General features: G+C 42.5%; 1 protein-coding gene across 3 annotated transcripts; it reads right to left on the bottom strand.

The window, feature by feature from the left end:
- Positions 1 to 7776: 7776 nt before the first annotated feature.
- LOC147638267 (pentatricopeptide repeat-containing protein At2g33680-like) lies at positions 7777 to 12880 on the bottom strand. Of its 3 annotated transcripts, XM_086798185.1 has the most exons (3): positions 8716 to 12842; positions 8515 to 8620; positions 7777 to 8279 (listed from the first exon to the last, which is right to left on the bottom strand). In XM_086798185.1, exon 1 carries the CDS (start codon positions 12236 to 12238, stop codon positions 9683 to 9685), a length of 2556 nt encoding a protein of 851 aa, XP_086654311.1. In that variant the 5' UTR covers positions 12239 to 12842; the 3' UTR covers positions 7777 to 8279; positions 8515 to 8620; positions 8716 to 9682. The 3 variants fall into 3 exon arrangements, with proteins under 3 accessions (XP_086654311.1, XP_086654309.1, XP_086654310.1); XM_086798183.1 differs by having other exon boundaries at positions 8515 to 12880; XM_086798184.1 differs by having other exon boundaries at positions 8392 to 12843.
- Positions 12881 to 14687: the final 1807 nt, after the last annotated feature.

The raw sequence follows: 14687 nt of genomic DNA on the forward strand, positions 1-14687 counted from the left end.
AATCATCATGGATTAATACAAGATTAAGGATAATCTCATACAATGGTCATGATGCCTCAGTGAGTTAACCTCCCACCAAGAGGATGGAATCAACCTTCCATAGGCCTAGGTTGAAAGCCATGAGGCTCCAAGAGTCATGAGATGACTAATGTCAAAAGATATCAAAAAGCGTAAAGATGTCAAAAAGGTACAATGATAGTCCATGAGCCCCCTTTTATACTTGAGCCCATGACCAAGGTTCTAGACCTAAACTAAAGGTGTTGCTTCATTACAGTAGGACATTCATTTTACTTCAGCTACCAAATGGCCAAATGCCACTAGCATACCATGAGGTGCTCCAAGCTACAAAGGTTACATAACCAGTTTGGTCTTAAAGAACTCAAGAGAAACATCCCTTTTTTATATCCCCCCCAAGGTTTTATATACATCATCACATATCAGAAAGGATCCAATAGTGGTACTAGCACATTGCTTGAATGGTGAAGACCATCACTTAAGATGAAGATCTTGTTTAAGAATCCCTTCATCCCTAAAAAAATCATCACTGGGGCAAAGGGATTAAAGAGAAGAAAAAGAAGGTTTGTTATGTGAAATAAATCAATACAAACGGTGTCCCATTTTAAGCAATTCACTACCAAAGGATTGGAGCAACCGCCCAAAGCCCTTGCCATGATAGCCACCCAAAATTGTTAACATGACATAATCTCTATGGGCATGCTTCACAAGCTCCAAGAGGCCAAACATGAGAATTAAATTGGGCACTTCACTGATGAGTTACGAGAAATCTATTTGTAACCATTAATAGAAGGTAAATTGCACCCACATGCTAACCAAATTTTATCCCATGTAGCAAGTTTGGAGCTATCACAGCTAATGCACGTCATATAAGAACATCTTTGACTTTTCAAGCATGTAATCCATCCCACTGATGCCAAACTTTGCTAGTACAAGTTCATTGCCAATGCACATGTCATATGAGAACATCTTTGACTCTTGCTAAGCATGCAATCCACTACCAAAACATGTTGGTACAAGTTCACTGCATAGCCACAAAACCCTTCAACCAAAAAGCAAAGGGTTCAAAATCAAAATCCCATAGCAAATCATGTTGGATGAGGGAGAAGATGCTCTGCGCACTCACATAGACACACACGCACACACAATGACACAGACAAGCTCAGAGAGCAAGAGAGACAAAGCTCGATGTTGGAAAGTACTTGATGATAATGATAAGAAATGAGTGTAATACAAGAGTACTAATAGAAGCCCTAGCCCTAGGGCTGATGTGGCTAACACACAAGAGTGTGTTCACAAGGGGAAAAACCCCTGCAAGCACATGGTAAAAAGTTCCCATGTGTGGGGTTGTTCACACAGACTTCTAGGCTAACAAAACCCCCTAAAGTGAATGATGTGAATGTGTATAAGGTATAGCAGACTAACCTGGAAAGAGTTCTGGTGAGCCCATCTGCTACATTGGCCTGAGTAGACACATAGGTTAAGGCAATCTCTCCTACATGGAGTCTTTCTTGACATACTGATAATGCACCTAAATGTGCTATGTCCACGTGACTGTCTGCATATATGCATTGAGACTGTTAGTAGTGAAAAAATGGTGGTAGAAGATAGCTATCCAATTCCAAGATCTGTCGATAGTAGATGGTAGAGCCATATATATTGCACAATAGCTGTGAATGCTTAGCTCCACAACCTGAAGTGGCTATTGTTGGAAATAATTTCCACTGTTGGACACCTTAGTGTTAGAACATTATTCCCAATAGCTATCAGTGGAGGCGGCAAGCATAAAGAAAACGCATTTCTACTCAACTGCGACACTGCATACTGAATTTCAAGACCGGTTCTGCATATGTAATAGGCCATCTGACATTTTGTTGATAAGGGGGGCAGCATCAAAAGCTTCATTGGAGAGGTAGCAGGATGCCCCCCTTGATTGCTATAAACTGGATACTTAAATTATGCAAAAGCCCAATGTGTAAACATCAAGTGCATGTTGTAACATCACGAGCAAATCATCAGGTCAATTTGTGCTGAATGTGTTAAATGTCGACAGGATCAGAAGACTGAATGCATGACTGTAACCCAATGATCAGTTTCCAATGCATGTAATGCGAAAGCAACAAGGGAGGAATTGGTACAATAAGATGCACCAGAGGCAACGTGTGTTCGACTACTATCAATGGTGGGAGATCACAATGGTTGCATCCTCTTCAAGTAACGCAACACCCATGGCATTAGAGCAATATGGGAAAGTTGGGCTGCTGAATCTGGTCGAATGGCAATGGTTGCATCCTCTTCAAGTAACGCAACACCCATGGCATTAGAGCAATATGGGAAAGTTGGGCTGCTGAATCTGGTCGAATGGCAGCATCAAGCAAAGGACTAATTCAGAGCTAAAATAGGCTTAGCTGATTCAGTAAGAAATAGATAATGTGAGCACTATGAACAATAGAAAGGGATAAACTGTCAATGTCCACTGAATGTCAATACATCTAAAAAATAACCTGTGTCAATGGTCAAGCCGACAAGTTGGAATCGGCAATCGAAATGGGCTGATAGAACAAATCTGATAAGTGTGGGCAACATCCAACCACACCATGAGAGTATAAGGCAACCTCTCAGCATGGCAATGTAAAAAGGATGCATAATTTCACATAGATTGATGTAAAGAAACCTTGAATTATGTAGTTGACAAGGCAACCAAGCTAAAGACAATGTAATAGTATGGCTCCATTAGTATCCATGATGTTAATGAGCTATAAAGGTGAAGCAACTTAAAGAAGGAGCTGGGTCAGCATAAGTAATACATCTGAGCAAGTAAAACATCATTGCATACATGTATGTCTCGAAGACATAGCACAACTAAGGGGTCAATTGCATAAGTGACCACAAACATCACCACCATCAGTAATGTACATCATGTGTCCTCTCTCAAATGCAAAAACCATAGAGATCATTCTGCTGATAATTGCTATAAAGCATAATAGTTGAGGATAAATCATCACCAGGATCAATGTCAGGCATAGCATGAACTGACAATCCTGATTCAGAGTACAGATCATCTTCAGGAGGATCAATGAGACAGGCATAATAGTATCATGCAATTCTACATTAGATGGACCAATAACTGACAATCCTACATGTGACAAGTATACGGTGCTTGGGCTCTGGGTTGCCGAAGATACCCACACGTACATCGTGGAAGATATTGGAACAAGGAGTAAGAGTTGTTTTTTGAATTTGGGCTTGGATTTGGTTAATTGACCTTGCTGGTCCTCAACGGATGAGTCCATGGCTCTTTTATATGGATTTGTTGGTTGATCTTGTTGATCTTCAACGGAGATTCCATTTTGATTTTTATAAGTGAATATATTATCGGATACTATGAGCTAGGAACTATCGAAAGCCAATGATGCCATAGATACACCGATGAAGGAAAAATTAGAAATTAGGATTCAACCGAATATTTTGGAGGATTATGATCAGTGATACTATAGTTTTATTAAAAGATTTCTTTAAAGACAGCTGAATCTATGGAAAGGCAATTTTATATTGGGTGTGTAAGTGGTGTGACTAGTTTTAAGTTTGCATGAATATCCGACTAGGGGGCCTGGGAACTCTTTTCCCTAGTACCCGGGATTAAACCTAACCAAATTCTTAAATGGATCCCATCACTACAGTGGTTGGACGGTTGGCTAACCCACGGGACTTAGGCTGGACTGATGGATCCCTAATATGAGACTCAATTCTGTTATGGTACGATAGATGAAGTAAATCACGGATAAAAATTGTTCTATGGAAAAGAATCAACGGCTGTCTCTCTCAATGAGGAAAAAGTGTTGGTCTCTATGATCCAAGTGCAAGTCTTTTCCTTGATCTGATTATGGGAACTTACGGGTTCAGATCAGTTCAGTTAGTTAAGACTCTTGACTACGTTAGAGTAAAAATACCCTGGAGGAATCACCCGTGCTTTCTGGGCGAGGGAAGTTTTTTTGGGTTCGGTTTTGGAAGAACCGAGGGATTAGTCTTTTGTCCGGATATACGTGGGCGAGGCCCCGAGTGAAGGACCTTGCCCCGCGTAAGAAGTGTTACTTCCGCTGCTAGCACCCAGGATTCGTTGCGTGGGGAGGGGACAGGGATCTTTCAAGAATGAAAATGGTGAGAAGGGAAAAAACCCAATGTCCTCTTTCCATATAGAAGAGGATATTACAAAACTAAATGAAATAGATATGTAGGATTTAGAATTTAATGATTATGAGGATATGGAAATAAAGGAGATGAAAGAAAAAATCTCTAAAACAAACTTGAGAAAATGATGGGTCTTCTTAGCTCCTTTGATGAGAGAGGAAGGATTGGGAGTAAATAAATATCTAAAAGTAACATTGGTTAAGGAAAGGAAAAAAACTCTAAAAAAAGGATTGAATGAAACCATAATTGAAGAGGGAAGACCATATTAGGGAGTTTGGAAAATTTCCATTACTTTGGGAATTTGCTTTTCAATCTACTTTTTGGTGTATCTTAATCATACCAATACCAAATTTGTCAGAGAATGTGGATTTAGAGCCTACTCATTAAGAGCTTTCCAATGATATGTCACATGAGGGGGTGTTGACAAAATCGTAAAAGGATTTACCATGCCTCTATTTTTTAATCTTACAAAATAGAAATTAAAATTTTTCCAAACTTCCTAATATGGTAATAGGGTCCCAAAACAAGAGACCATGGTATGGTATATTCAAATATTCAAAGGCACCCACTTTTAGTGGAGGAGAGAAGAAGAGAAATAAAGATGCAGTCCATTTTTTTCATTACAAAAATGGCAAGATTTGCATCTTTTAAGAAATGTGCTTGATCATAACCGCCCCATTGAAGCTAGCCTATTCTTACAAGGCAAAGCTTATAAGTGGTGGATGAGTTTAGCGAAAGGTAGGCAAGCACCTGATTCTTCGGATTCATTCAATGAATTATTCTTAAAGGAATATCTTCCTAAAAATGAAAAAGATCAAAATTTGGAGGATAGGAATAATTGTTCTATGGAACAAAAGAATTTAAATCTCACTCAATATATAGCTTGATATAGAGAATTTGTCTTAAAAATTAAGTACAATTTTAAAAAATTAAGAGGCTTCATTATAGGCCTAAAAAGGGAGTACAAGAAGAAAGTTCACTCCAAAGAGCCAAAAAACTTAGATGAGGCTATAAGATTTGCAAAAAATTTTGACAATATCACGGGTAATTGTAATCATAAAGAAAAATATAATTTTTTTTCATATAAACCTCATGGAGAAAATTTTGGCTCTTAAAAAAGAAAGGGTTTTTTCTTTAAAAAGGAAGAATCTTTTTATAAAAAATCCAATAGGCATTGGCTTGGGCATTGCATCATTACTTTTTGAAGCCATGTTGGTGGGCATTGGCTTGGGTACTGCAGCTTTACTTTTTGAAGCCATGTTGGTGGGTATTGACCATCATACGCCTTTCTTCAATGCAGTAGCTAGTGGCTCCCTTGAGCTCCTCTCCTATGGGGGCTATGCATCATTGAAGCCATGCTGGTGGGTAATGGCCATCATTACATCATTACTTTTGAAGCCATGTTGGCACCCTTCTTCAGTGCACTAGATCCCTTGAGCTCCTCTCCTAGGGGGGCTATGAAAAATTATATTTTGGCATGAATCAAGGTTCTAACTTCTCACAACGACAATATTATGAGAAGGTAAAAGTCATTACTCTTGAAGACATGCCATATACTATGTTTTGGCCATCATATGCTTCTTTGATGCACCAACCAATGGCCCTCCCAAGATTCTCTCCTTGAGCATTATGATTGAGAGACATCCACAACAATCGCTAATGGTAAGCCAAAGACAGCATCACCTTTAGGAAAAGGGGTAGGTTAACCACTTTGGTAGATTATTTTGTACGATGCCCATGTCCACTTCTTGTAATTCAATCTTATCTTTTGTAAGAAAGTGTTATGTACTAAATGTGTCCTACCAATGTGCTTCCTGAGGAATGGGGAAGTCCTTTGACTTTATTTGTAACACAGAAAGAAGCTTGTAAGCCAAGGACTATTTTAAAGTCTTGCTTGATCAGGATGTGGCAAGTTGATGCTATTAAAAGATACCGAAAGGTATGGTGTGATCAAAAAAGTAAAATTTTCTTGTTTGAGGTAGTGGATGTGGTTTTGCTAGCTCCAAATGGGACCCCATGGAAGCAAGGTGAAACTTTGATGGTTGAGACTATGCAAGATAGCTCATAAAACCAATCAAGTCATGCTAATTACATTAAAGTAAGTTCACTTTCTAAATCATTTGAATGGAATTAGACTAAGGGCTGACTAAAGAAAATGTGGAAGAAAATCACCCACAAGGTTTGCTATGTGATGGTACATGTGTTGGGCTGAGCTGGTGTGGCGTGAAAATAAGGACTCGAGTTCAAACCCCGGCCCTAAAAAAAGCTCATTCAGCAAGCTGAATTTTGTACCATCTCTCGCAAAAAGAGAGGATATTTTTGCTTGTGTGATGATGTGGTGGTTAAATGTGACTAACGAATCCTACTAAGAAGTCCTCTAAAATTGCCAAAGGCTTCTAATCTAAAAAACCCAGCCCTAATTTGGTAGCCTAAGAGGACCCAAAAATGTTAAGGGTTACCAAAATATAAATACTTCTCCAATGCAAATTTTCTTCAAGATGTGTAAAAAGGAGTGGGAAAATTATTGGCACAAAAGAAAAGTCTCAATGAGGAAACTTATTTTCTCTCTAGACAATTCAATCACCTGTAAGTTAGACAAAATCAAAGGTAAGAATGGATACCTTGCATATAAACGGGTGCAAGTCTATCCAAAAAGCTTTGAAAACAAAATGACACCTTTATTAATCATGGATGGAAATCTATAATGGAGCTTCCATGATCATGTTCTACTCAGGTAGGTCTACTTCGGTACGTCTCAAAAAGGCTATTGGAACCTCTGCATTTTAGTGAATTGAGGCACAATATAATTCCCAGGAGCTTCCACGCTCATGTTCTATTCAGATAGGTCTACTCAGGCGTCCCAAAAAGGCTATTGGAACCTCCACATTTTGGTTGCTTAAGGCTCCAAAAACTACTTCCATGCTTAGCATGGCTTAGCATGAAGAGAAAAGACCATTTATGAATGTAGGTTGAACTCAAAATGAGGGTGTTGCACCTGCATCCAGTCACAACCCTTCACTTTCTTTGATGCTCCAACCCACTGCTATCTACTCTTGGCCTTCTACATCGATCTCCAAAGCACTCACCGGACGAGCGAAGCTCGAGTCCACGTGCCCCGCAGCCTTTTCCAACAATCAGTTCCTCCTCTTTCACAAAACGGCAGGAATACATGATGGCAAAGCTTCTCCTCTGCCTTACTCGTGTCACCACTGACTCTCCTACGAGTCAAGACGCCCACCGCCGCACTCGAAGATAAAGAAGCCGCTGCTGGTACCTTCTCCAATCCAAACTTCATTCATTTTGTACATCACCACTGACTCTCCTACGAGTCAAGACGCCCACCGCCGCACTCGAAGATAAAGAAGCCGCTGCTGGTACCTTCTCCAATATCCCTTTGATCTGGGATAATATAAAACTCATGCATACTGTATACAATTATGGCAGATTTGCATTCCCTCGCAATACCACTGCTTGGTTTTATAAAGGGGAATGTTACAGTATGGATTACACCTACCATGCATACATGACTCACATGCACATGTACATTCACATGCAATGCACCGGACACTTGTCTGTTTCAATTAGTTGTAACAGTTTGTAACCACTTACAAGAGACCCTCTCACAATCGTAATACACAACTCTCGTACATACATCTCAAATTGCAATACATTCAGTTACATCCTCTTGTTCTTGGTAGTTGTGTTCATCCCCTTCACTCTGCATGTGCGCAGCTATGGAGGACCTCAACCTCTAACCAGGCTATCTCCTCTACCCCTTGGTTCTACCTGAACCTTAACATGTATATGCAACTGTGATGAAGCCTCTCTTTCAAATCAAATTTGAAGGGCTGACCTCAAACGGCTTATCGCACTTGGCTGCCCTTAATTTGGCTATTTTGGAGGTCACTAGCTGCATTTCAAAAATTCAATGTCCTCGGGGGTGCTGCCACTTACGTCAGCCACATCACCCCTCATAATCCTTTCCGGATCATCACAATTTTCAGCATTCTGGGCGTCCTTTAGCTTGATCACCACTCCATCAAACACTTTCATGTAGGGCCTTTTCACAAAATTCCCTGCAAAAGTACATGGTTGCAACACATGGTTAGAGAACAAAACCTGAGCTAGTTTAACTCGAGCCAAAGCTACCACACCCATAGTGTCATCCATAGTTCCATTAAAGCTTACCTCAATTTTTTGTAGACACGGTACAGCAACACATATGGTTAGAGAAGAAAACCTGAGCAATAGTTTAACTCGACCCAAAGCTACCACACCCACAGTGGCATCCAGAGGTCCATTAAAGCTCACCTCAATTCTCTTTCTGATTTTGTAGACACGTACAGCAGCTTGTTCCCAATCTGAATACCTGGCTTTTGCAACTTCTAGCCAGATCACTTCCACACTTGCGCCTTCCCTGGGAAAATATGAACAGGAGAAACCCAGGATGTAAGCTAGGATTTCATTCGAAACTTCCACCTTTACACGTGCGTACCGAAGTTCACACCCAACCTTGCAAATGATACACCATGGACTGCGTGTGAATCTTGAACTATCGAGAGCAAGACCCTTAAATCACCATCCTTCATGAAGGCCGTGAATGGTCCATGGTTGGTTTCAAAAAGGGTCCTGGCTGCTGTTGGTCGCCCTTCCTTGGAGCATGGTCTCTAGGGCCATTCCCTTCACCTTGTACACCATTTTCGAGATCATCATTTTCTTATTTAGTGCCTGTTTGTACTATAAATCAGTCACGGGTTGACAGAAAAATGATTTGCACTGTCAAGTTGGTTCGTGAAATCAACTTCCCTTGCAACTGCTTGTCACCATTGTCATTAACATCCAAACGTGAAATCAGTCACGGGTTGACAGAAAAATGATTTGCACTGTCAAGTTGGTTCGTGAAATCAACTTCCCTTGCAACTGCTTGTCACCATTGTCATTAACATCCAAACGTTGTGATCTGACCTCGTTAATCTCATAGTGCCTTCCCTGGAAGCATATGCTGCTTCCAGCTGGCCAATGGTCACCCAGTTCTGCCTTACCATGCGTTTGAACAGCTCTCACATTAGCCACTCCACTAGCTTGAAGCCATGAAGGCTGTGGGATCTTGATAGCTTTCACGTGATATCCATGGGGCGGTGTTGGGAATCCAAGCTTGCAAGTTACTCACAAGTCACGCGCATATGCCCTTCTGGCAAGCCGAACAATCTTGAACGTCTAGGGAATGGCCCTTGGGAGGCCCGTTTTCCAAAGAAGGGTGACCGGTGGCAGCCAGGAGCCCTATTATGGAAAATAGGCTAACCAATGACCATTCACGGGACTGTCATGATAGGAGGAGCCGATTCTGCAGTTGATGATGATGGGAGGACAGATTCTGCAGCTGATGGTGACGTGCAGGAGGTTCTGAGTTTGCTAGGTTGGAATCTGCACCGAATGGGAACGACACCCACTGATATGCCCAAATGCTAAGGCCAGTATCTCAGTGCCCATGCAATGAATCTTTCTTGCTCGCCTTCGACATTGGTTGTAGTAAAGAATCCATAAGAGATCCATATCCTTCTTCCTCCATTTGCATACTTAGTGTCTCTAGCTTAGCATAAATGTTCTCAGTTTGAGGATGGCGTTTGTCACTGACAATGAAATCATGCACCTCATTGTTGACTTCGATAACGGCCTGTCCGGGCTTCTTCCATGCGTTTGCAGATAGTCTCAGCCTCTCTACTAAGGCTGCATCTTCCTGCATCCCAGCATACTTGTAAAGGTTATACATGAGCACGTATGCACCAGCCTTCTTGCCATCCATTGCCACAACATGATCAAAACAATGCCTTCCCATTTCCACATTGCTATGTAGTTTGCAGTGACTAAGCAAAGACGTCCACCCGGCAACATCAAACACAAATGGCATGCATTGAAGCAAATCAGCTGCTTCCTCCAAGTGTCCAGCATGGCCAAGAAGATCAACCATACAATTATAGTGGTCGAGCGTAGGTGCAACTTTTTCCTTTTTCATGACTTCAAAGTGCTGGCAACCTTCAACTAATCGGCCCTCCCGACTGCAGGCCGAGAGAAGGCTAACCAAAGTCACATCATCTGGCTTCCAGCCCTCCCGTTGCATGCCCTCGTAATACTTCAGTGCCAAGCTGTACTTTTTGGCCTGTGCATAACCTGCCACCATTGCAGTCCAACTCACACTGTCCCTCATTTGCAGTCCATTGAACACTCTTTTACCATCCTCCATGCACCCACACGTGGTGTACATGTCAATCAGGGAGTTTCCCACATGTACATGGGCTTCAAGGTGCCTTTCAAGAATGAAGGCGTGGATTAGCTTGCCCTCTGCTGAAGCTGCCATATTGGAACATGACTTCAAAATGCTGACAAAGGTGATCGTGTCTGGTACCAGGGCCCCCTCTACCATCTTGTGGAAGAGTTGGATGGCATCCTGATCGTGCCCATGCAGGGCATACCCAGCAATCATAGCACTCCATGTCACCGTGTCCCGATGTGGCAATTTGTCAAACATCTTGCGTGCATCATCGATGCTCCGGCACTTCGCATACATATCAATAATGCTGCTTATAACAAATTCATGACACTCAAACCCAATCTCTATTATGGAGGCATGAAGGAGTCTGCCATGCTCAAGGGTCTCAAGGCCCGAACACGCTTTGAGAACGCTCACAAAAGTGGCAGTATCAGGTGCTAAACCTTTGGCTTGCATTTTCTGAAAAAGTTGCAGAGCCTTCAAACCATGTCCATGAGCGTGAGCATATCCACCAATCATTGCACTCCACGTCACCACATTTTTTTCCCCCAGTCTTTCAAACACACAATGTGCATCTTCAACACTTCCACGCTTTGAATACACATCAACTAGGGCACTTCCAACCACCAGATCTGACTCAAAGCCTCTTCTAAAGATTCCAATATGCATCAACCTGACATAACCTAAATCTGCTGCACCAGCACATGCTTTTAAACCACTAGCAAACGTGACTAAGTTTGGTTCTGTACCCTCCTGCCGCATTTTTTGGAAAAGTCTGAGGGCTTCCTCACTAGATCCATGCTGTGCATAGCCTGCAATCATGGCTGTCCATGTAACCACAGTCCGTACTGACACGCCATCAAAGACCTTGCGCGCATTCTGTAGGCTTCCACATTTGGCATACATGTCCGTGAGAGAGCTCCCAAGAAACGAATCTGACTCACAGCAACATTCAATGATGTGAAAATGCAGTAGTTTGCCTACATGCAAAGATGCTGCACTAGGGCATGCCTTCAGGATGCTTGCGAATGTGATACTGTTTGGCACAACACTCTCTTGCTGCATTTTTAGAAAGAGCTGAAATGCCTCCTGACAATGTCCATGCTGGGCATAACCCGCAATCATGGCATTCCAAGTCACCACATTTCGAAACTGCAAGCTATCAAACACTCCACGCGCCTCCTTTACACTCCCGCATTTCGTGTACATATCAACAAGAGCATTGTCAATGACTACATCTGGTTTCAAGCCACTGTTAAGTACCCTCTTGTGAATCAGCCTTCCATATGGCAGGCCTTCTGCACTAGCACATGCTTTGATGACGGCAACAAACACGTGTCCATCTGGTTTTACCCTTGATTGCAGCATTTGATGATACAGCACGATAGCCTGCTTGTTGCACTGGAACTTAACATGTGCAGAGATGATGGCACTCCATGTAAATGCATTGGGTTTAGACAGTTTGCTAAACACTTGATTGGCCTCCCCCAAGCTCCCACATGATGCGAACATGCGGATAAAGTGGCTCCCTATGTATGCATCTGACAGAGGCTGATACCTCGTGGTGAGCCTGTGCAGTGCTCTGCCTGCAGCCAGGTCTTGCTTGTCGATGCACCATCTCAGAAGACAGTAGAAAACGTTTGTAGGTATAGAAGATCCTTGCCGATACAGAAGATCAATAGACTGAAAAGCTTCGCCAAAATGTCCTTCGTTGCAAAGCTTCCTCAAACCTTCTAGAAGATTCTTAGGGGCAAGGTTCATGGTCATCCTGCATCGATCAGAATACTAAAAGTTCACAGAACATGTGTACGTACACACACACACACACACATACGTATACACGTTACGTAACTACCTAGCTAGCTACACGTATTTCGTACGTGCGTACGTTTTGTTCTAGGAGGTCCCTCTATCAGAGGTGTCATTCCCTTAGGGTTTCACTGGGCTATCAAAGGTTGTGCCTCTTCCTCCAATTCTGTCAATTCCATAGGAGGTTGGGAGATATCAGTTCAGCCTGCAGTTTCGTGATCTTCTTGGCTTCTCTGAGGGCTTCCTCCTCTAACTGGTCTTCCTTTCATTTTTTGCCCAATCATCACAGGCTCCTTTAGAAGTCTCTTTGGCAAGTCTCCTTCCAGATCTGCCCTGTCATCCTCTGTCTCCTTGGGCTCTAGGTTTTCATCAATTGTTCTACTGGAGGTCATGGTTGCTTCCAGCTCCCAGTTGAGCTCTTGCTGACCAACCAGGGGAGGGGTGAGCTCCAGTAACTCGTTTAGGCGAGTAGAGCTCAGAGCCCTTCATCAATTGTTCTTCTGGGTATGCCAAAAGTCCTGTTTCTTTTTATGCGCCCTGTTTTAAACCATCCCTTTGAGGAGTGAGTACCATCTCCACGCTTTCTTTAATACTTTCAATGACGCATACACATGGCATTAGGCCTAGGTTTACGTTTTTTTTAAACCCAGGAGCTCGCCGAAAAGCGGGACCACTCCTCGCGCAATTTTAGTGGGGGTATAGTGAGCAGGCATTAAAAATTGCGAGGGTCCAGAGATTAATCGAGAGGGGAGATGGGTTCTTAGGATGGGTGCCATGCATTACCGCACCTCCCAAGAGAGAACTTTACCCATTTAGAATCGGAAGTAACAATAGACAACAACTTTCGTTGGGTACTTATCAATGCTTCAAGCTCATGTCCCTTGAGGCTCTCCAAGCTTGCTTTGGGAAGCTCCACTCCTCCAATCTCCACCTCCTCGCTCTCACCACAGAGTCACTCACATCACACTGCAAGGCAATCTTCCTCTCACTCTCCAATGCACACGCATAGAAGAGGAACATGCACTAGGGTACTCTCTCTCTCTCTCTCTCTCTCTCTCTCTCAAGACGAAGCAAGAGCTCTCATAGCACAAAGGGGGATTATGTTCTTTCATTATGAGAAATTGCCTTTTATACATATGGCCCGTATTCATACTTGGGCGTCCAAAACTTACTAACTAAGGCCTTGGGTAGCCAGTATCTCAAAATGTACAACTTTTATAGTACCTTTATATAACACTTATTAATGTCCTCAATTGGAGGAGCATCTTTGTTAATCCAAAATGGGATTAACATCCTCCCTACATGATCTAGGTTCTATCCTCAAAACCTTTTACTGAGGTCGAAAGACCTAGTCGCCGAACTCGTGTTTGTAGAAGTTCCGACGGGATTAAATCTTTTTCAGGGTTCTTCTAAATACGGAGTGTGATGTCCAGAACCCGCTGTTTACCATATCTTCAAACGTGATATGCATGTAACTGGGTAGACACCTTAGGCGATGATAATATAGCATCATGCCTCTTTAAGATGGACCTCCATTCATGTCAAAGCAAAGCTGCTCTGCTTCAAATCCATCATACCTTTCCTTTAGTTGATTGATAAGAACAGCAATCAGCTTCATGAATCTGATGGCGGCTACTATGTCTAGATCTGGAATTCTGCGCCATGCTCGTATCCATGTGAGCAGTTGATTTCTTTAACTTGTGATATCCTGGAATGTAGATGGCAAGAATTAAGGAAAGTTGTAACAGACGTGAGAATCCCTTTGCTTTGCTTCATGGAACTGGAGTGGAGTGAGCCATCTTTTGATTGGCATGTAAAGTGGATCCACTCTTTGTGTTGGTGGGGAGCACTGGTACTAAAAATTATACTCTGGCATTATCAGGTGCTCCTTGCGCCAATCAGGTTGTATGCCAAAATCCTCGAGTCTGGGATTGGTATCATCTGATCTAGATTGTTGTGTAGCCTCCCCTTGTATGTACTGTGGGTGTTGTTTGCACCATCTGCAGAAACAATAGCTGATCATGAATGTTACAATTCAAATTTCCAGTAGAGATCTGCCAAGTGTGCGGGTTGGCCAGCTTGGTGTGACGAGCCACATTCTCCCACAAGTTGCCCTCTCCTCCCATTGGTAACAACTCTTCTAATTCTGGCATTCGGCCTTGGAGAGGGTATGGTACATAAGGCTACCTTCGTGATTTCATGTTAGGATATGCATCTACCATGATCCTTTTGGTAGGCTTAAATGGTGTGATTTGCATCAGCACTTTGAACATGGGTTTAGGCTTTAAGAGTGGGTTGCCTGCTCGGATGAACCTCGTACTCTATAGTAGCTGACAAAGACTCAAGGATATTTATTGTATGTCGTCCTGAGGGTGAAGATCACGTACCTCAATCTTTGAATTCTTTT

The sequence above is a fragment of the Cibotium barometz genome, chromosome 5 (genome assembly GCF_041138505.1).
Source record: "Cibotium barometz isolate CiBa-2024 chromosome 5, ASM4113850v1, whole genome shotgun sequence".
NCBI classification, from domain to species: domain Eukaryota; kingdom Viridiplantae; phylum Streptophyta; class Polypodiopsida; order Cyatheales; family Cibotiaceae; genus Cibotium; species Cibotium barometz.

Bases quoted from the DNA above. Each gene is read 5' to 3' on its own strand.
- LOC147638267 (XM_086798183.1), bottom strand. From the start codon at position 12,238: ATGACCATGAACCTTGCCCCTAAGAATCTTCTAGAAGGTTTGAGGAAG.